Here is a 23,149-nt window from a genome sequence, read left to right on the forward strand (position 1 = left end):
AGTAGTAGTAGTAGAAGTAGTAGTAGTAGTAGTAGTAGAAGTAGTAGTAGTAGCAGCAGCAGTAGCTGTAGTGGCAGAAGTGAGAGCAGCAGTGGTGATGAATATGGGGGACGTTGACATCTAGTGGTGGTCAATCCTGGTGTTGAGTCCGCGTGGAGTCAGCGTTCCCAACAACTTGATCAGGTGAGTTTCCCTACGTCGACGGGCGGAAGTGTCCGAATGGCAAAAACTGAGCACACACACACGCACACACTGTACATCGCAGTGGTCTGGCAGATTGAAGTGTCTGGCCACTGCTGTGTCTGCACAGTTCGATATGTCACGCAAGTGCTGCACGAATCTGTCACCCAGCCTCTTTCCGGTCTCACCAACGTAAGCAATCCCACACAGGGAGCACGTAATCGCATAGACTAGATTACGGTCAGTGCAAGTAAACGGCCGCCTGATGTCCCAAATCTTGTCTGGAAAGCTGACTCTGTCATACTCCCACAGGTGCCCACAAGTCTTGCATCGGGGTCGCATACACGATCTGGCTTTAGGTCCATCCCTAGGTATGGGTTCCAGGCGGCTTCTGACAAGGAGATCCCTCAGGTTACGATCCCGTCGATATGCTACCAACGGGGGTTCTGAAAAAACTCTGTGGGTGTCTTCGCCCGCCTGGAGGATCCCATAGTTCTGCAATAGGATGTTCCTCACTTGATCGGCATGGGGGTGATGCGTGAGGACTAAAATGGGACGCTGTGTCTCCTGCTTCCTGGCATTACGAGGCCTCATTGCTGCTTCTCTCGACAGGTATCGCAGTTCCTTGATGCGGTATTTCAACGTATAGTTCCCACCCTGCCATCGTATATCAAGGACACTAACCATGCTCTTGGTGTCATTGACGAAATTCGATTCCAGGATGAACGTCCACGGCTGATTTTTACCATGGATGTGAAGGCACTGTACACATCCATACCGCATCCTGACGGACTGCGTGCCATCAGGCATTTCGTCGACCGTCATCCATTACCAGGGATTTCCAGCAACAGCATTGTGAGGCTCACCGAACTTGTGCTCACACTCAACACTTTTGAGTTCAATGATGTATTTTTCCATCAGATCTCAGGTGTTGCGATGGGTACCAAGATGGGTCCCTCATATGCTAACCTCTTCATGGGCTACCTTGAGGAAACCTTCTTCCATCAGTATAGCGGACCTGCCCCGAGCTGTTCAAAAGGTACATTGACGACTGTTTCGGCATTACGTCATTGACCCACAGCCAGTTGAAAGGGTTCATCCTAGCGATGGACTCCTTCCACCGTCCATAGAGTACACTTATGAGATTTCAACCTCTGAGGTGAACTTTTTGGACATCAAGGCTGTATTGACCAGCACGGGAGTACGGACCACTGTACACTACAAGGAAACGGACAGTCACAGCTACCTGCTCTATCGGTCATCCCATCCGGTGAAGTGCAAAGACTCCATCCCATTCAGTCAGATACTCCGCTTGCGGAGACTCTGTCTGGAAGATGATGAATTTGCGCTTCAACGTGATCGCATGCTAGATTTTTTTAGGGCACGGGAATATCCCGAAAGGGTTTTGCTTAAGGCTGTCCGGAAAGCCAGCCTCGTGTCGAGAGAAGCAGCAATGAGGCCTCGTAATGCCAGGAAGCAGGAGACACAGCGTCCCATTTTAGTCCTCACGCATCACCCCCATGCCGATCAAGTGAGGAACATCCTATTGCAGAACTATGGGATCCTCCAGGCGGGCGAAGACACCCACAGAGTTTTTTTCAGAACCCCGTTGGTAGCATATCGACGGGATCGTAACCTGAGGGATCTCCTTGTCAGAAGCGCCTGGAACCCATACCTAGGGATGGACCTAAAGCCAGATCGTGTATGCGACCCCGATGCAAGACTTGTGGGCACCTGTGGGAGTATGACAGAGTCAGCTTTCCAGACAAGATTTGGGACATCAGGCGGCCGTTTACTTGCACTGACCGTAATCTAGTCTATGCGATTACGTGCTCCCTGTGTGGGATTGCTTACGTTGGTGAGACCGGAAAGAGGCTGGGTGACAGATTCGTGCAGCACTTGCGTGACATATCGAACTGTGCAGACACAGCAGTGGCCAGACACTTCAATCTGCCAGACCACTGCGATGTACAGTGTGTGCGTGTGTGTGTGCTCAGTTTTTGCCATTCGGACACTTCCGCCCGTCGACGTAGGGAAACTCACCTGATCAAGTTGTTGGGAACGCTGACTCCACGCGGACTCAACACCAGGATTGACCACCACTAGATGTCAACGTCCCCATATTCATCACCACTGCTGCTCTCACTTCTGCCACTACAGCTACTGCTGCTGCTACTACTACTACTTCTACTACTACTACTACTACTACTACTACTTCTTACTACTACTACTACTACTACTTCTACTACTACTACTTCTACTACTACTACTACTACTACTACTACTACTACCACTACTACTACTACCACTACTACTACTGTTCATACTACTAAAAGTACAACTCTACCTACCTACCTACCTACCTACCTATTACTATCTATCTATCTATCTATCTATCTATCTATCTATCTATCGATCATCTATCTATCTATCTATCTATCTATCTAGCTAGCTAGCTACCTATCTATCTACTGATTATCCACCGATTCATAGTCATCTACCTTCCTAGCTATCTCTCATTGTGTCCAATCATCCACTTTTTTATCCATTTATATACATATAGACCCAGCTATCACTCGGCTGTTTACTCGCCCTCTCTCACCTCCCCTCCCCCTTTCTCTCTCTCTCTCTCTCTCTCTCTCTCTCTCTCTCTTCTCTCTCTCTCTCTCTCTTTCTTTCTTTCTTTCTTTGTCCCCCCTCTCTCTTTCTTTCTTTGTCCCCCTCTCTCTCTCTTTCTCCCTCCCCCCTCTCTCTCTAATTCCCTCTCTCTACCGGTCCGCCTCAAACCAACCCCCCTCCCACCCCCCCCCCTTTTTTTTTTTTTTTCTCTCTCTCTGTCTCTCTCTCTCTCTCTCTCTCTCTCTCTCTCTCTCTCTCTCTCTCTCTCTCTCTCTCTCTCCCCTCTTTTCTGTCTATCTACCTATCTATCTGTCTATCCATCTATCTATTTATCGGTGTATTCCACTTTACTATCGCATCGTTCCTTCGCGAAGATTCGACCTTCGCTCATCCAACAAACACCCCCCCCCCCCACCTCCGCCGTGACTCTTTCACCTCGCCCCCTCCACCGCCCCTACTGTTCCACTACAGTGTTCTACTACTACTACTACTACTACTACTACTACTACTACTACTACTACTACTACTACTACTACTACTACCAATATGTCTTTTACCTTCCATTATAGTCTGGAAAGTTCGGTTCCCTGACGCTGACCTTTGCTTATCAATTAGATCACCCCCTGGGGCACCCACCTACCACGCTAACATTTCATTCATACTGCAACCACCATTGAGTACAGACGATACAAGTTATTTTTCATTATATTTTATTTGTTTTCCACGTTTATTTGTGTATTGTTGTGCTGACGAAGGGTTTGTACCCGAAACGTCCATTGTCTGTTTTGTTCCCATACGAAGCCTTTCCATTTTCACTCTTTCGTTAGTTGATGTTATATTACTAGTACACCGACACATACTCTTTCTCTCTCTCTCTCTCTCTCTCTCTCACACACACACACACACACACACACATCTTTACACACCACATTAGAACTTCCTGTGGTTGTTTATAATAGGATTATCATAATATATAAAACAATCAAAATGGCGTCCTCTTGACTTTGTTCTGTGTGTAGTTGGTGATCAGGTTGTAGTAGCCACAACAGTAAGTAGGAAACCAAACTAACATTTTTTTTTTAATATGCACATTATTTATATTGTACGAGTACATGTTAAAACAAATAATAATTAAACAACAACGAAAAAGAGACTAACAAAACAATATGTGGTTCATCACCCCAAAACGGTATTATTACACCACACAAATTGAAGAATACTTTTTGTTTTAGTTATGAATATTCCCGAGTAGGCCGCTTGGTGGGGGGAAATTATTAATACTTTGTTAAAAATTCATTTTATGGAGTTTTTATTGCCACGGGTCTAAATATGTACATAGAAATTATTATTAAGTGATACCAAATTCAGACAAGGACTCAGGACTATACTAATGCAATATTGGGAATCAAGTTGACAACATCAACAACAATTTTTAAACATAATTTTATTAAAGTAAGCAAAACGTGGTGATAGATGTTTGCAACCACTATGTTGATGTCATTTTATTCCCTTTTTTTCATTAGATTTTTAATTTCCATTCGTGGTCCCGGCTTCATGCGAAAACAAACCCCTCTCCCTCTCTCTCTCTCTCTCTCTCTCTCTCTCTCTCTCTCTCTCTCTCTCTCTCTCTCTCTCTCTTGTTTATTTGCATTTTCCATCACACATTGTTTATTAGGGGCGAAGTGGCCGAGTGGTTAAGGCATTGAACTGTGACCCGGAAGGTCCCGGGTTCGAGCCCCGCTGCAGGCACTTTCGTTTTTTTCCCTTGGGCAAGATTATTAAACCCTAATTCGCTCACTTAGTTAGACTTAGACAACATGGTTGATTCCTGTTGCCATCGAACATCTTGTTTGATGAATTATCTATATTCCTTCGTGGAATGCCCAGGCGACGATATCTTATGATGTCGTGGCGGAAGGGCATATTATAATTAAATAATTTAATTGTTTTAATATTACAATGACTTATTTTTATTTTTCGATGTCTTATGGTTTTGGTTCGTGGTTCTTCTGTCTCATTGTTTATATTCACATTTTTATTCTTCGTTGCAGGAGGATTACATTGCCGAGCTCCAGGATAAAATTAAAAAGTTGAAATTAAGGACAGTCAGAGAGAAGGTGAGAGAGGACATTATCACATTATTTAAAGAAAATAAAATATGCCTTTTGCGCCACGATATCATAAGATATCGTCGCTTAGGCATTCCACGAAGGAATATAGATAACTCATCAAACAAGATATCTGATGTCAACAGGAATCACCCATGTTGTCCAAGTGAGCAAATTGGGGCTTAATAATCTTGCTCAAGGAAAAAAACGAAAGTGCCTGAAGTGGGGCTCGAACCCAGGTCATCCAGATCACAGTGCAATGCTTTAACCCTCGGCCACTTGTTTTTAAAAATCCAGGAAAAGGGATAAAAGTATTTTTAAAATATATAATCTTTCTGGTTCTATTTACTCATTCTTCAGCCAACAAAACAGTAATTCGGTAAAATGGCATTGATAGTTGAGAGACTCGATTTTTATTACCTCGTTCCTAAGACAAGAAACACCGGACGAGGTCAATAATAGGACAGGTGACAGTGATTGTAAAAACTCCTTGTATTTTTGACTAGAAATTCACTTTTATTTATCAAATTCAACCCGGCATAATACCCTATCGAGTCATCGGGTCACATATCGTGCCTTAGAAACATTGGTAATTACTTAGATTTAAATGTATTTAAATTTACTGAAATGAATGAATTCAAAGTATTGTTATTCATTTCCTTTAAAATTAAGCCTAGTATTTGAATATGTCTCTTTCTATGGAAAAAAAAAACAAACTTTGGTTTTAAAAGTTTTATTAAATTTGTCTTTCCGTTTCAGGAAATCCACGAAGCCTCACTGCAACACGAAGACAAGAAAACAGTCAAACGTTTATTAAGGGAATTAGAGGTATTTGTCTATGCTGCTTGTATGGAATAATTGGTTTTATAGTAAAACATAGGGAGTAAAAATTACTCTTATAAAAGATACAAAACAAAGTAAATGTCGTTTCAGCCAACTATACATTTTATTGACTCATTTAGGCACCTCTAGACTTTGTTAATAATTGATTGATTCATTCATTCAATCATTCATTCCTTTGTACAAAATTCTTTTTCATTCCTTTGATCATTCATTTATTTTTCCTTTTATTCATTTATTTGTTCATTCATTTAATCACTTGTTCATTCTTTTATTCATTAATTCATTCATCCTATTTTTCATTCATCTATCTAATCATCCTCTTACACATCCATCCATTTATCCATCCATCTATCCATCCATCAATATATCCACCCGTTCATTGTCCATCCATTCGTTCATTCACTTATTAATCAATCCATCTATCCTGTCATTCATTGTGTAAATACATTCATTTGTTCACCTATCAATTCATTCATACATTCAACCATCTATTCATTATGCCTAGCTGATTTTTTAAAGATTATTTTTTCTTGTATTTTTTTCCAATTTGTCTGACCGTGTGCGACACACCTTTCCAAATTATTATCCTGCACTATTGCCTACTCCTTAATTTGTCACATTCATTCATTCATTCATTTATTCATTCATCCATTCATTCATTTATTTATCCAGTCATTCATTCATTTATTCATCCATTCATTATTGATTAATTCATTCATTCATTTATTCAGTCATTCATTCATTTATTCATTCATTTATTTATTCTTTCATTCATTGATCCATTCCTTCCTTCATTCATTCATTCATTCATTCATTCATTCAACCATCCATCTATTCCTCTTTCTACTTCTAGGACCGTCGAGATGAGTTGGAAGCCCTGGACCTTGCCATTGAGAGGCAGAAGAAGAACCTTTGGGAGATGAAATATGAAGAGAAAGACTTGAACCTAGATAAAAGAGATGCCAGGGCTGAGCTGGAATCATTGAAAAGGAGGAACGAGAAGAGGTTGTTTAAAAAGTGAGTGGAGGGATTTTCCACATGAGCTGACGTGTACATTTTTTGCAGGTCTGGTAACCCACATTGTTATGATGAGCTCATTGTTGTAATGGGAATACTCTCAAAACAACGACATTACAACAATGTTGAATCAAATCAAGCCCATCATTGTGTTTGGTTATCAGACCTGCAAATATGTGCACGTCGATTGCGGTCAAATCAGTATAACATATCGATTTAAGACAAATCACAAGATTTTTTCTTTAATTCTTAATTTCTATTATTTTTTTTTTATTTAGGGGGTGGGGTGGAGAGGGGGTTGGGTTTTTTTTGTTTCTTTCATTTTTAATTAATTTTTGTTTTTGTTTTGATTTGTTTTTTATTGGTTTATTTTATTTTTTAAAATAGCCCCTTTCAAAATATCACAGTAGAAATAATGTGATGTTCGGAACCTGTTCTCAAATGTTACCCACTGTCTCAAAACAGTAGGTATATTAGGATGAATTGGACCCTGAAAAGTGAATTTAGAATTAAAATGATAAGATATATTATAAAGTATGAGCTTTATGCAATTTAGGGAAATTGTAGTTTTATTTGTCATCATAATTGAATAGAAATTAACTCCACGTTTCATATTCGAGACCATTTCCAGAATCTAGTTCACCCCAACATAATAGCACTTTGAGATGGTTGGTCATAAATAATTGGGGTTTTTTGTTTAGCTTTTATATAGCGCAATATCCACTAAACATGCTCAAAGCGCTTTACAAGGAGTCCGTGGCCAACAGCAACACTTAACATGTGTTAGGCAATATTACAATTTTTTCGGACAGAGACACTGTCAACGGCCAGGTACTCATTTTACACTTGAGTATGGTGAGAGAATGTGAGTAAAGTGCCTTTTCCAAGAACTCAACTATTCGTTAAATGAGCTCGAACCCAGGACTTTCTGATCCAAATGCGAGAGTCATACCACTAGACCACATAGCCGCAATTGTTTGGCCTGAAGATGATCTATTGATTTGGTGAAGTAATGCGATGATGCTCTTTCATTTTATTTCGTGTTATTCAATTGCGTAAAGCGTATTATACCATATTCAATAAGATGCTAGAGCCATTGCTGATCCAGTTCTATACCAGCAATCGAAGACATTGAGTGGCTGTCAACAGTCTAATTCTAATTTAGAACCAGTCTAATAGCCACCCCCCCCCCCTACATCAGTGGGGCCTCACGTATTGCATTGGCCACTTGCATTCGTTGCAAAAACTGACATTAGAATGTTAAAGTTTAAAGAGAAAAACAAAAACAAAGCAAAAAATTTTAACGTGGAACTTTTCATAATGCAATACCAATGTAATGTGATGGTCTCAAGATGTTATTTAACACTTTTTTTAAAAATCCAATAAATTTCAGAATTAAAATTTAAAAGTTAGATTATAAAGTAAATTATCTCCAAACAAATGAATCACCATTTTCTTTAAACCTCTTTACAATATCTACCAGACTTCGTCGGCAGACAGACGAGGACAGTTTTGACGAGTTTATGGAAATCAACAGACAGAAATACTTGAGGGGAGAGGTGGAGTGTCTGGAAAAGACCTTGGCCAAGAGACAGGCACAGTTACGGGATGCTGAGAGGGACCTCAAGGAATGTAACCACAAGATTAGGGAGGCCAAGGAAGAGGTAGTTATCCCTCTTCTCTCTCTCTCCCTCCACCCCCTCCCCTCTTTCTATCTATTATATTTATTTCTTCCTTCTCGCTCAACTGATCTATCTGCTTATTGGTCTATCCTGCTTATTCTCTCTCTCTGGCCTTCTCTCTCTCTCTCTCCTCTCTCTCTCTCTCTCTCTCTTTCTCTCTCTCTCTCTCTCTCTCTCTCTCTCTCTCTCTCTCTCTCTCTCTCTCTCTCTCTATCTATCTATTTATCTATCCATCTCTCTGTCTATCCATCGATTTGACTATCTATTTATATATCTATTCATAACCAATCTATCTATTCACTTTTTCATTTATTTATTTATTTATTTATTTACTTAGCCACAGTAGATCGACAATGTGTTGTCATCGTATCCTAGGTTAGCAAGATATATTTTTCTATTGTCTGCTAGGTAAAATCGTGCACATGTGTTAATATTATTTTAAAATTTATTTTTTGTAAAGCGCCTAGAGCTTATATTGCATGAGATGTTGGAGCTATTATTATTATTATTATTATTATTATTATTATTATTATTATTATTATTATTATTATTATTATTATTATTATTATTATTATTATTACATGGATTACATAATATAGATTTATAGATTTATTGTTTCATATCCATATCTTTTACTCAGGCCAGGGATATGGTGAAGAAATATGACGATGCCCACGCCAATCTACAACAGGCTAGACAGGAACATGACGTCATAGAGAAGAGGGCGAATGAGGTGGGTGTGGAATTGGTCAAGGCATCAGAGCAGCTGGTCATCCTCAAGGCTGATGTCAAGGATTTTGATAAGAGAAAGAATAAACAGGAAAAACTATTACGGGAAATAAACAATGTAAGTTTTTTGGTGTGATGATAGTTTGAATTAGGCTTTTTATTTACATTAGGGAAACCATCACAATGACTCTGATTTTTTTCAGGCACTTCTCCGCACCATTATCTCTTATTATTATTGCCATAATTGATTTTTCTTCCGAGTAAATGATCAAACACCTCGACAATATGTCATTAGAAAAAGTATTTAACGCATTATTTCCTCGTCCTATTGGAGACAAATGTTAAAGCAGTGTTGCCTTTGTCCAAAATTGTACTTTGCTTTAACAGGCTGCATGTCTCATCCTATGTCTTGAATGTACATTGTACTGTTGTCAGAAAGTGTTTTTAAAAGATTATGAATCTCTTCGAATAAATGTAATTTTTGTTAAAAATTACATATATGGCCCTAAAAATCAGGGACAACTCACAGATGTCGTTTTAGATATAAAATGTTTGTAGGCTTTTTTTTTCTGGTATACCACAATTATTTTTTCTCTTTTCTTTTAGGGCACTTCTAGAAATATTTGTTTTATGTTTATTTTTCTGGGTTTTTGGGGTTTTTTGGGGGGGATTTTTCATATTGTTTCCCTAATTGCTATTTTCAGATAATATCCAAGAAAGACGCTGAATTTAAAGACTTGGACTCGAAGTTAAAATACGCAACTCAAAAGTGAGAAAAATATCTTTACCATTTATTTCGATTTTAATTTTTTGTTGTTCTTGTTAATGGTTTGTAATCATATTTTGTATGTTTATATGTGTGTAATCTGATAATTTCAATAATTAAAATATCTGTTTAAAAGTTTTCAGAAAAAGGCAACTTGAACAAATAAATTTTATACAACAGTGGATTATTTCCAAAGTTTAGAATAGTTTACGATGGATTAAAATACCAGAGATGTGATGATTTTTACGTTTGAATTATTTTTATTTTTTTATTTTTTTTATTTTTTTTTTGGAGGGGGGGGTGGTAATTTATGCTCTAATGAATTTTAACTATTTGAAATTTTGGATTTGACTTTATTATTTGAACTAACTGGTTTCTAAATGTCTTTATTTGATACACTAATCCTTACATATACAATAGAAAGTTGTTTTATTTTTCGGATGGGTTAATTTTGTTGTTGTTGTTATTGTTGTTGTTGTTTGTTTGCTTGTTTGTTTACTTGTTTGTTTACTTTTTGTTTATTTTGTTGTTTTATTTTTGTTTTTGGTTTGTTTTTTTTCAGGCTTTTTTTTTTTTTTTTTTTTGGGGGGGGGGGGGGGGGTTGGTATTTCCCTTTTATAGTGCGCATAATCTAGTTGTAATCTGGCTCATAGCTATTATATTTTAAGGGGGAAAAACGGAAAACTACAGTTTTAATATTCAGGATTCATAAATCTATTCGTAACAAGGTCTTATAACTTCACGTAAAAGAAACCTCCCTGCTTTTGTTACAGACAGTGATTTACAGGATTATCATTGCTATGTCATTATTTTCAGCCTTCAAAGTGTCCAGCAAGACCTTGCCGTTCACAGCCAGAGAGAAAAGGACATGGTAGACACTTTGAGAGACAGCGAGGACCTTTTGTCCAAGAGAAGAGCAGAAATACAGAAGATGCGAGATCAGGTGTGACGGGAGTTTTGATATTCATTTATTCATATTCTAGAAGCTTTTTGAAATATATATATTTGACTGTATTATTTTTTCAAATTTCATTTATTTCTATTAAAAATTTGTCGTCATCTACAGCTTTATCTATATGAAGGTCAAGGCTAGCCTAAAAAAGTGTGACCTATGACCTCAAACCAGTATTATGCCGGGGTGAATAAAATGTCAAAATGTGATTTTAGAATTAAAATGACCAGAAATGTCAGTTTTACTTTTTGCCACTTTAAGCAACCAAATCTATTAGCATCATTAAAACATCTGATTGTCATTAATAAAACATATAAACTTATTCCAGGTTTCATACTTATGACCATAAATTCTATTTTTTAGCATCTAAATCATTCCGACATCATACTGTTTTGAGATTATTACTTCTTCAGTTGCAGATCGGCCTACAACTATGAAATTTTTGTAAAATTATGAGATTTTGGCTCCAAGTTCAGAACTTCATTAACATTTCTAGGTCATTAAAACTTTTCGAAAACAAAAGTTGATTCCAGACAACATAATTTTAGGGATTTTGAAGCGTTATTTAATTATTGATGGTAAATTGTTGATCTATAAAGTTAACTATAAGCGACCATTATATTTATCTCCTTAAAAAATATGAATTTTTTAAAACTTTCAAGTAGACAAGTCTGCAGTTAGCTTAAATGTAACTGGTAAAGACAAACTGTATTAACCATGTAGCTCAATGGATAGAGCATTTGATGCCCATACAAACAGACCGGGTTCAGAGATGTGTATCGTGACAATTTTTAATTTGCACTGAGTCATTGAGCTTCATATGGATAAAGCGGTTTTGCTTTTTAGCTGGTTGTAAAGATCTCATCTTGATATTTTGCACTCTATTTTTTTCGTAATCATTAATGTTCTTACTATTAATATTTTTTATATTATTATTATTATTATTATTATTATTATTATTATTATTATTATTATTATTATTATTATTATTATTATTATTATTATTATTATTATTATTATTGTTATTATTGTTATTATTGTTATTGTTGTTGTTGTTGTTGTTATTATTATATTTTTGAATTGATCTTTTTTTTAAATGTTTCTCCAACATTATACTTGTCGATTTATTCTTGTTTATTTCAATGTTTTTCATAGAATACGGTATACTTTTTATCATAATTTGTCTCATTTTCCAAAGCTTAAATGTTGTTTTACAATGTAGCTACCCATTTGCTATTGGTATACAAAACCTAAAATAGGCAAGAGATTCCAAGTTTGTTCGTTTTTTTTTTTGTTGTTTTTTTTTTGTTTTTTTGTATTTGAAAATATTTTCTTCTTTTTTTCTGTTGGCTTATTCATTGTTGCTTTTTTATAAATGTGAAGAAATCATTCCCGCCTTCACCTCTTTTTCATTTTTAGATATGCATCCGTTTATATAAATCTGTTACTATCTGAATCATGATTCTATAAGGGCATTTTCATCTGCCTTTCTAAAGTAATCCCCTTAAATTATAATACACATCTTTTTTTTCAATCTCATCATAATAATATGATTTTTAAAAAGTTGTAATGTTATTTATAATCAATATTATCATCGCAGCTATCATCATCATCATCATCCCATCAGTGTCATTGTCATAATTATAATCATTATCACCACCATCATCATCACTGTCATCACCACCATCATCATCACTGTCATCATCATCATCATCATCATCATCATCATTGTCATCACGGTCACCGTCATTATTTCTCTACAGTTTACGAAGGTTAAAACTGCAATCACAGTAAAGGTATTATCACCATCATGTGTCCGCATGTCACCTTGACATTCACTATCATCTCCATTTGTTGCTCGGCACTTTCCTTTAGTTGTTGTTTTTCATTTTTTGTTTTGTTTTGTTTTTTTTTTTTTTACTTTTGTTGTTTTGTTTTGGGTTTGTTTTTTTTAAATTTTAAAGCACATTTTGATTTTGAGTGGAGACTGCACTGTTTCGCACAAACCATTTTTGTTTTGTTTTATTGTAATTCTCTAAAGTGTTTTTTTTTTGTTCTTTCAAAATATCATTGTTAAATGAATCTATAACAGACTGGACTTTAGAAATTGGTAGTTATAATATGAACACATTATATTGAAAAAGGAGTTACAAAATATCTTAGAACAGAAAAGAAAAAGATTTTTTAAAGACAAACTGCATGATTACTGTATGACAGTTTGGTAGTTTAAACCAAAAAAAACCCCTTTAATTTTCTGTTTTGATTTGTCGCCATGCATTGTTTTGATCTTTTTTTTTCCTTTTTCGATGTTGTAAAATGTTTTGTTCTGTTTTGTTTTGTTGTTGTTTTTTGTTGTGAGTTTTTTGTTTTAAATAAATCTTCAATTAATTTTTTGTAATTCTCTCATCCACTAGCTCCACATTCATTTTTGTTTATATTGCGATGCACAACTTTTCACATTGCCGCTCCCTAACTACCCCAATGCCGTGTAATTAAAAGTTTAACAAATATAAATACTTTTTTTAAATCATTGAATATTATAATGAAAATCAAAAAGAGAGGAGAAATGAGAGAGAGAGAGAGAGAGAGAGAGAGAGAGAGAGAGAGAGAGAGAGAAAGAGAGAGAGAGAGAGAGAGAGAGAGAGAGAGAGAGAGAGAGAGAGAGAGACAGAAACAGAGTAAGAAAATCAATAGTTTTATCATCAGAATTTCCTTGTATTAAAATTTGATCATCTAAACCAACTCATTGCAAATGTCATGTGTTAAATGTTTTAAAACGTTTTTCTTTCTTTTAAAAATAAGCTTCATTTTGTTTTTTCTTTCCTTGTATCACACAGATTGACCAGAATCGTTTGGAACTGGAGCAGCTGGACCAGCAGATGGGTCGGAAACGGACGGAGCTACAACTCCTGGACGAAACTCATGGACGGAAGGAGCAGGAGTTTAATAACGTATTGCATGACGCTGAGATGGATATTGCATCCAAACACCAGGCCATAAAGGTGAGACTTTGACAAATGTGGAAGCAGGCACTTGTGTAAGAGAAAAACCTGAAAAGTTTAGTGTGAAACATGGTTTTGTTTATTCACCTCAGCAATGCCATTATCACATATTATCTCATTCGTCTGTGGTGTTTCATTAATCCTGTTTTGTTGATAAAGGGGAAATCAGAAGCATCCACATTATCTGTTTTCATTTATTAAATTGGAGCTTACATTCCATTTCACATTGCTATTTATTTCTTTGAGCTTCGAGCAGCAACATTTACATTAGAATAAAATTAGTGTCTCAGTTTAACACCCTCGTGTCTGTCTAAAAATATTGTAAGAGTTTCTTACATGCATCATTTCTCATCCTGCATGTTAGTTTTGCTGATGTCTTAGTAGCCAATGCAAAGTGCTTTGAGCATGTTCAGGGGATATTACTCTATACAAAACTTTGACTTATGCCTCTTGGCTCCTGGCGGAGCATAGGGCCTCAACAGCATTCTTCCATCTTCTGTCCTTGGCACAGACCTTTGCCTCACTCCAGGTAAGATTGAAACTCTATACAAAAGCGAATGCTTTATTTGTGAAATCATGGAAATTTTGATTTAAGAATATGCATATTTTAAAATGCTTATTAAATGTGATCATCTGGGTGGGGATCCTGACCTCCCATAGCGGGCAGGGAGGTACACACTGTGTCTTCTATCCCCTTATATCTGTTTTCCAACATGCTTTCTGTCTTTGTCTTGGAATGAGATTACTTAGTTTTTTTCCTGGCCCTGGTCGGAGTCCTGGCTGGGAGGGAAACAGTCAAATGCATAGTTATTGTTTTGGGAGATGATATTTTTTTCCTTGTAAATCCTCTCTCTGTTATGTATTAGTATATTTGTTATTTTTTACTGTATAATGTAAGCATTTGAGTGTGTTCCTCTTTGTTGGATTTTGTTCTTGTGTCCGGATGAGACTTATAGGTGATCTCAAACTAAGTACATTGGTGGTATGCTCTTGGAATCTACATCTGATCCCTATTTGTTCCCAGTTCCCCTATGTCTTACTTTCTCTTGGATGCTTCAATTGTAATTCTAGAACTTTTTACTATCCCATTTTCTTCCTTTTTACTGGCGCTGATATAACCTAAATGTGTTGCAAGCGCCGTAAAACCCTTAAAAACAAAACAAACAAAACAAATGTGATCATACAAAAATGCCATTATTTCATTATCAAGGTTTTAATCATGATCATTTGGTTGTACCTTATTTTGCTAATATTTTCTGTTGTTTTTACAGGACTGTCGAGATGAGTTAGATCAACTTGAGGTTCAAAAGAGTGACCTTAACGCTCACATTAAAACAAAAAGAGGTGAACTCTTTAAACTAAAGGAAGAAATCCAACAGGAAGAGGAAGTGCTACAAAGGTTGAGTAACTCTGTCAACAAGAACAAGTCTGAGTTGAAACACACTTTTGAAATGCAGAAGTTGGAACAGACAGAGTTGGATTCTGTGAAAGCACAACACGCCCAGAAATTGGTGGAGTTGGAACGAACACAGAGGGCTTTCCTTGAAGTGAGTAAATAATATGAAATAATGTGGCCTGCTTTTGGACTAAATGAAACATTTTGAAAGTACAATGAGCAAAGTAAATATTTAGAAGGCACTATACAAATTTTCATATCTGTTCTTATTGCATTTGTCAAAACCTTTTATGTTTTTTGTTTTACAATGTCTATAGGAAAAAGCAGAATATGAACAGTTAAGTGCTGAAACATCCAGAAAATCTGCTGACCTTGACCGTCTGAGACAAGCAGTGGATAGAGAGAGGTTAGAGGTCGATCGACTGACATCAGAGAAGCAAGAGTTGGACGATCGCATTGTGACTTTGAGTCGTGACAGAGACATGCTGAATGAGAACTGTAAGGGTCTGGATGATAAACTCAACACAATAAAAAGGTATGGAGAGTCCACATATTGTGATTTAAAATGATAGGAAATAATATGTGACCCTCTACATAAATCGACTTTTAGAGCCATATGGCCACTGGAGCCAGGGGTTTATCACAATTGCTTGCTACCCTTTTGATAAAATGTTAGTCTATGGCAAAGCATTTTCCACTAGACACATTCAACTGCTAAGTCACTGCTAGGTGGCTGAGATGGTCAAAGACAAATTTTGATTCCAACCTGGATCAATGATGGCAGAACTGTCTGGACTTCCACCGAGTTTGAGTGAACCATTATAATCAAAATTATAAAATCTGAGTTGGTTGCTTTTTTTCATTTTTTTATTATTTTTTTTCAATAAAACATCCAAGTTTTGCTAAAATTTCATTATTGAAATTCAAATTCCATTTTTAGCATCTTGTTCTCTTTGAAAAAAAAAACAGGTTTAGTCGTTGTCTCTTTCGGAAAATATTGCAATATCATGTCTCATTTTGTATGTAATGTGTTGCTGTTTGTCAGGGATCCCTTGTAAAGCGCTTTGAGCATGTTTAGTGGACATTGCGCTATACAAAAGCTCAATTTTATTCTCTCTCTTTACTTAGATGATATGATACCTGAAAATGTTGTGAATATCTCTAAAGTCATAAAGAAAAACAAATCCATTGAACATGTTGGATTTCAAGGCAAAATGTTGTTTTTCTTTCAGAAATCATCGAATAGTGGAAGAGAAATCAGACTCTTCCACAGCTCGCCTTGAAGTTTTAGAGGCAGAACTTCGTCTGAGAGAGAGACAGATGGAGGAATCAGAAATACATAAAGAGTCTATGGAGAAGGACCTGACTTCATTGAAACATGCAATCACAGGTGTGCTTGTGCTTGTGTGTCTATGTATGTGTGTATGTGTGGCAGTGTGTGTATCTGATTGTTTGTATATGTGTATGTGTGTTGTGTTTGTATGTGTGTCTGAGTGTGTTTGGGTGGATGTCTGTGTGTGTGTTTGTATGCTTGTGTGTGTTTGTGTTTGTTTATGTTATGTGTGTCTGTGTTTTGTGTGCTTGTGTGGCTGTGTGAATGTTTATAGAGTAGAGTCAATGTGAAGTAAGACCTCTTTCAGACTTTAAGAAATTCGTTGCAAAGAGCACGTCTTAATGTAAATATTAATCTGTTAATTGTGAATTGACTGTACTTTTATGTTTTCTAATGATCCCTGTATAATTTTGGAAAAAAAAACATAAATTAATTGACAATAAAGTGCACAATTCTTTGAATATGATTATTTTATGAAATTCTTTTATACAATCCATTGCAGTATCGTTTAATGTCATATTATAGTTATTTGATATTGTTGTCAATATACAGTTCTGGTAATATAAAACATCATCTTTACTAATTGAAATATATTGCATGAAACATTTCCTATATATATATATATATATATATATATATATATATATATATATATATATTTACCAGATAGCAAATCAGAACTAAAAACCTTAAACGAGACAATCAGAGAGGCCGAGGAGCAGATGAGAGGAGTGGAACAGGTACCTATTGTCATCATCATTTTTATTATCATCATAATCATCATCATCATCATCATCATCATCAGTAATATCATCATCCTTAATATCATCACATTCTTCTTTATAATGTTTTGAGACAGCTGCTTCCATCCTTTCATCATTTCATTCCTCCACCCATCCTGTCTTCCACCATTTATGTCCTTCAATTTATCTACCCCACTCCCCCCCCCCCCCCCCACTTTCTTTGATCCATCTAACTATTCACATATCTGTTACTTATTTATTATACATTAAATTAGTTTAGATTATCTCGGGGCCAAAATTGGTTATTTCAATTTTTTTTCTTCTAGATTTGGAATTTTAAACAAAATTTTAGAGACAAATTGATTAAAATAGTGCTATGTTTTTAAGAAATAGGTATGTAGATGATTCAGTTATACTACATCAATTCTAAAACATTTTAAAGCAACAGTTAAGAGAAGCACTGGTGTCAATCTTGCCTTGTGCTTTTTAAAAATTGTATTTTATTTTTCAAAATATATACAGATTACGTGTTTGTTGTTATCTGTGGCAGATCTGCAATCATCTATCGCTGAGGCTATTCATCTGTTGATCCATTCAGGGATCTATGTGTCAATGCATTTATCCATTCATTTGTCCTATCAAATGGGTAGCAAACAAGTAGGCTTAACACTAAAGGAACCAGGATAATTCCATGAGTTTTATGGCTCTGAAAGATTACTACTTTTCTTTTTGATACATCACAGAAGATGCCGAATATTTGGGACAATTTTAATGCTTATATTCTTTACACGGATACGCGTTTCCGCTGTGAACCCTCACCTGTATCATAAAATACAAACATTGAAAACTAAAGGACGAAGTCAAAGGCATTTGATTAGCTGCATATTCATTTTGAAATTATCAAAGTAACAAATTAGGGAGCAGGCACTGGCGTAAGATCAAATCTGAAAAGGTGTGAGACAGTGTCAAACAAAATAGAAAGAGAAATACAAGCAAAAAAATAAAACATCCCAAAAAAATCGGCCTACTTTTCTTCTTGTTAGTTTTTTCCCATTTCGTTTTGTTTTGTCTTTCTGGACGTTTTTTTTTTTGAAAGTTTAAATGACTTTTAATTACACTTTTATACTCTTAAGTATCGGGAATTTATATATAACACTTTATTGGTTTTGGTTTCATTCAGGATGTCCGCAATTCTTGCCATCAAAGAGATGAGGTGAAGCAGGAGATTGAGAGATTGAATGAGCAGATACGACAGAGTGAAGCTGCCTGCGAGGACAGTTCCAGACAAGAGAAATTGAAGTACAAAGAACTCCAGGACCTGATGAGGTCATTGACCGAAAGGGAGAGGGAGCAACAAGAGGCTAGAATTGTGAGTTTCATGTTGATGACTCCATAGACCTTAATGTGATTGGTTTTTATCAAAAGTACAATTGGGTACATTGGAAAAATGTTTGTTTTTGACCGTGATGGTGGTGGTTGTGTTGATAAGGAATGATGATCATAATGTTGATGTTGACCAGAAATGTTAGATCACTCATCACCAAGACAATTCAGAACATAAAATTTAATAATTCATGTCTTTAATATTGTGTGTTTTAAAAATGCAAGTGTCGAAAAACAGATGTTTTTATGTGTCTGCGCTATTTAATGTTAAATTAAAACTTTTAAATTTCAGATTAACATAACCTTCTCATTTTCTTTCAGTCTTTGAACAAAATCAGGAAAGAAATTGAAAAAGAGGAAAACAGATTGAATAGGGTAAGTTATGGCAAACATTTTATCTATGGTAGTTATTTTTGTGCGTATGCTTTAAACAAAAGGGAATTTTATGGTTTAGACGTTATGGAATCTTGCATTTAGTTTCAGCTGCAGACAGTATGGTAAAACTTAAAATAGTTGGACCATTTTTTATAGAATGAGCAGTAAATAAATACTAAAAGCAATGTTGTAGATAGAGATATCATATCTTGGTGGCTATTTGATGAAAAAAAAAATCATGTTATTGAAGTCAAACGACAATTTGCCCTATTTCAAATTTTTGTGTTCTTTGGAGAAAAAAAATAAATATTTCTTTTCAATCTAGCAGCAAGTTTTGAGAATTATGACACAGTGGTAAAAAAACAAAAGAGCAATATAAATTGTACACCTTATCGTATTTGAATAATTCATTTATACTGTTATTAATTTATTTAATTTTCAATGGAAAAACAAAATGTCATTAAATGTTAACTTGAAATCAAATGCAGTTAATTTATTTGATAAATTAATATTGAAATTAAATTTAATTTTAGTTTCGTATTTGGTAACATAATTTTCTTCAAGCGCTGCTTTTTGCCTTTATTTTGATGTTAGTTATTTTTAAAGTCAAAATGCCATGCAATGCTATTTAGTTAGGCTTGAGTTGTTTTATTAGTATTTATAAAGATTAATTTAGAGGTTCATTAAGTTATGAAGGGAATGATAATGTGCTAAATTTAAATAAATATGTGTTATTTTTATAAACACATTCTATGGAAGCTGATTTTAATATATCCCATTCCTTATGACACCATGCGTCTTCAAGTCCCTTAACACAGTGGGTTTTGGTTATATTTTATTGGTTATGGTTGGATTTGGGTATGGTGATGGTTTTATATGATATATATTATTAAATGGCATCATATCTATTTTCACTATATCCACCTTCTTTGATATTGGTCTTACAACAAATTGATCAAGCTGTGCTTTTTCGCGTAGTAGAATTCATAAAGTGAATTTTGTTTAAAAATATATATATAATCATAGGTTTAATGAAAATACCATCGTTTACATTCATGAAAAATTAATTAATACAGATTGAATGCACTTTTATATAGACCAATAGCAAGGAGGTTTAAAGTGAATTTGGTATTATATCTTGTTTGTCAAATCGATCTTGTCATTAGAAATGATATTTTTTATTTTCAATGATGCGGACACTGACTATAGATATGGACGGTAATTATGTGACCCTATGTTATAATACTATTTTCTCTCTCTAGTATTTGTTGTTGCTTTTTTTTTTTTTAACTTTTTTTTTTCATTTCTTTCAATTGTTAAGACACAATGGAAATTAATTTGAGAAATGTGAGCACACAGAGCCAACACATATAAATTCAGTTGGGTTTTTTTTTCCTAGAACCATTCATGAATGGAATGCAATACCACGAGAAATTACAGATGTAGAAGATATAAAAACATTCAACAAAGCACTTTAAAAGATTCAGATGGCCGACACATATATATAAAATTTTAGATTATTTCATGCGGATTTGTGAATTTTGCAGTGGTAGGGCCTTTTGCAAAAATATGACCTAAAGACCCGAAGGGCAAAAATTAGAACAAATCTAGCAGTTTTTATACCTTTAAGAAATTTGATTATTTGACTCGATTCTTTTCATTATATATTTGGTGGTAAGGTTTTCATAATTGCTATAGCCAAAAATGACTGGTATTATTTTATGTTGTTTATTTTGCTCTTTTAGAATTTTGACAGCTTTTTAAAGGGTGATATTTGTCTTTGTCTCATTCCTTTTCATAATTTATTTTGAAACACGTCAATGAGAAAATTTGTTTGTGTTTAAAAAGGAAAAAAAAAGAGAAAGCAATGGAAAATAACATTCTAAAATGAGTATTGAAGTATATTACCTCTGTTATATAAATATGCTATATTATTTGCCAGAGTTTCAGCGGTGCTTAGAGTGGGGGCTTAATCCGTGAATGGCAGAAATTAGATTTTTAGAATAATAAGGGAAACACCTCTGATTGATGGTTCATCGATTTTTATTGGTCATATTTGAATATGGGAGAGATTCAGCTCGGTGGCTCAATGGTATGGCATCTTGTCTTGTCACTAAAGTCAAGTGATGTTAAGCGTGGTCAATGGCCAGATGGATGACGGTGATCATGGAAAATTCTAATCCCTATGTTGTGTCCTTGGGTTAACAAAGATTAACACACATTTCCCCGCTGCAATGTGAATGAGTATCTGGCTATAGTAAATGTAAAATATTGTAGGGCTGTTAGCACAAAAAGAACGCTTTGCAGGTGAAATTAAATAATTGGAAATATAGTTCCTTATTCTCTGCTGGGGAAATAAATGAAACATTGTAAAGCGCATTGAACATGGTCAATCTGTGAACTTGCGCTACACAAATGCTAATATTTATTTATACCCATTATTTAGAAATTTCTTGCTAATCCAGAACTCAAAACCGAATATTTTATGATGACATTTTGATAGGATAAGAGACAATGGTCATATTCTGATGTTTCACGGGAGTTCAAAATAAGCCCAAATGGAACGTTTTTTGGAGGTCTCTTTTTAAAATTAAAATAAATAAATAAATAAAATGTCCACAAGCATATTTGTCCATTTCTTACTCTACGATTATGATTTTTAATTCCTGCCTTTTAATTGATTCTTGTTTTATGTCCTTTTTTTAAAAATTATAATTTTGGTAATATTTGTGATCCACCTCCCACAAAGAGTATTAAGTCAGTACGGCTTACATGAATAAATTTACAAGGTAATATAATTGATAATTGATTTTTTATAATGTCACCAAATAAAGATTTTCATCCATCTTTATCAAATTGAGACTCAACAACTTGTTTTCCACTGTATACTGACAATCAATTGTTTAAAATTCGTTTGAAACATTTTTGTTATGTATAACAACCGTCAACTTTTCACAAAGTCTATATCACCCAAGATTATAAAGTATATAAATATACTAAAGTTTAATCATTTTTTGACACGTTGGGGGTCAACTTATAGATAGAACAAAGTCGACATCACTCAGGTCTTTGTTGTTATTTTTTACCATCCATATTTATGAGTAATTGTCACTAGACTGTATTAACCAGACTATAAACGTTTAAGGTTACACATAGTTTTGTGTGTTGGTCCATTATATTTCTGGATGGCAATGTTGTGAGTTTCTTAGCCAAGGACACAGCATCTAAAGAATGATATTTGAAAAAAAAGTTTTCTGACCAAAATGTAAAAAAAGCATTTGACAGAGGACAGCAGTTTTTTTTTTTTCATTAAGCAAGAAAAATCTTTGACTTCATACTGTTTTGGGGAGTTGCTTCACAAATCATTGTTGATTTCACATATTATTGTAAGCGACATTTGAACACTATAATGATATATAAAACATGAATAATATTATGTTATAAAACAACTGGATATAACCATGTAAAATCCTTCATTTCTATGCACTATTTCGATACTTTTTTTATCTGATATGATCATAAATGAAACGTCGCTTACGATAGTACATGAAATCAACAATGAAATGTGGGATTTATTTGCTTGATGTCATTTACTCACCCTGACACTGCAATGGAAATGTAACCCCTGTATTTTAACACGACAACAATTTCAGCTGGTTAGCAAAGCAAACAGCGATTTAGAGATGGTTCGCCAGGAATTAACTGATAAACAGGACGAGCTGGAAGGAATGAGGAAAGAATATGCCCAGTTACAGGTTTGGAATAAATGAATTATTAATCCCATGACCGTGGCAATGAATTTCTCTCAGATCAAAATTTTCTTATTACTCCCTTTTACTTTTCTGGTTCTAACTGCTAACTTCACCAGGAGAGCTCTTTTCCGAAAAATAATAATATAGTCTGAAAAATACAGATCTATTTCAAATTTTTACACTGGATTCTACAAGACCTATAATTTTAATGGCTTTTGATTTTTTTTTCTTGTTTTAAAATAATTTTTAGCATTAATTAGAGGCCATTA

General features: G+C 34.9%; 1 protein-coding gene across 8 annotated transcripts in view; it reads left to right on the forward strand.

Annotated features, from left to right (window-relative positions):
* Positions 1-23,149, forward strand: part of LOC144979806 (uncharacterized) — a 95,381-nt gene that overhangs the window by 58,243 nt on the left and 13,989 nt on the right. For 5 of the 8 annotated variants that reach the window (XM_078926913.1, XM_078926914.1, XM_078926915.1 and 2 more), the window contains exons 35-50: positions 4,851-4,916; positions 5,667-5,735; positions 6,604-6,767; positions 8,251-8,431; positions 9,090-9,296; positions 9,883-9,947; positions 10,761-10,887; positions 12,660-12,692; positions 13,734-13,898; positions 15,170-15,445; positions 15,612-15,829; positions 16,527-16,684; positions 17,294-17,367; positions 18,551-18,739; positions 19,075-19,128; positions 22,782-22,883. In XM_078926913.1, the coding sequence (XP_078783039.1) occupies positions 4,851-4,916; positions 5,667-5,735; positions 6,604-6,767; positions 8,251-8,431; positions 9,090-9,296; positions 9,883-9,947; positions 10,761-10,887; positions 12,660-12,692; positions 13,734-13,898; positions 15,170-15,445; positions 15,612-15,829; positions 16,527-16,684; positions 17,294-17,367; positions 18,551-18,739; positions 19,075-19,128; positions 22,782-22,883 (2,148 nt within the window). The remainder of the gene's footprint in view (positions 1-4,850; positions 4,917-5,666; positions 5,736-6,603; positions 6,768-8,250; positions 8,432-9,089; positions 9,297-9,882; positions 9,948-10,760; positions 10,888-12,659; positions 12,693-13,733; positions 13,899-15,169; positions 15,446-15,611; positions 15,830-16,526; positions 16,685-17,293; positions 17,368-18,550; positions 18,740-19,074; positions 19,129-22,781; positions 22,884-23,149) is intronic. The other 3 variants (XM_078926916.1, XM_078926918.1, XM_078926919.1) reach the window with 2 other exon arrangements.

Source organism: Berghia stephanieae, chromosome 9 (assembly GCF_034508935.2).
Source record: "Berghia stephanieae isolate SIO BIC M18660-M18661 chromosome 9, UCSD_Bste_1.3, whole genome shotgun sequence".
Taxonomy (NCBI): domain Eukaryota; kingdom Metazoa; phylum Mollusca; class Gastropoda; order Nudibranchia; family Aeolidiidae; genus Berghia; species Berghia stephanieae.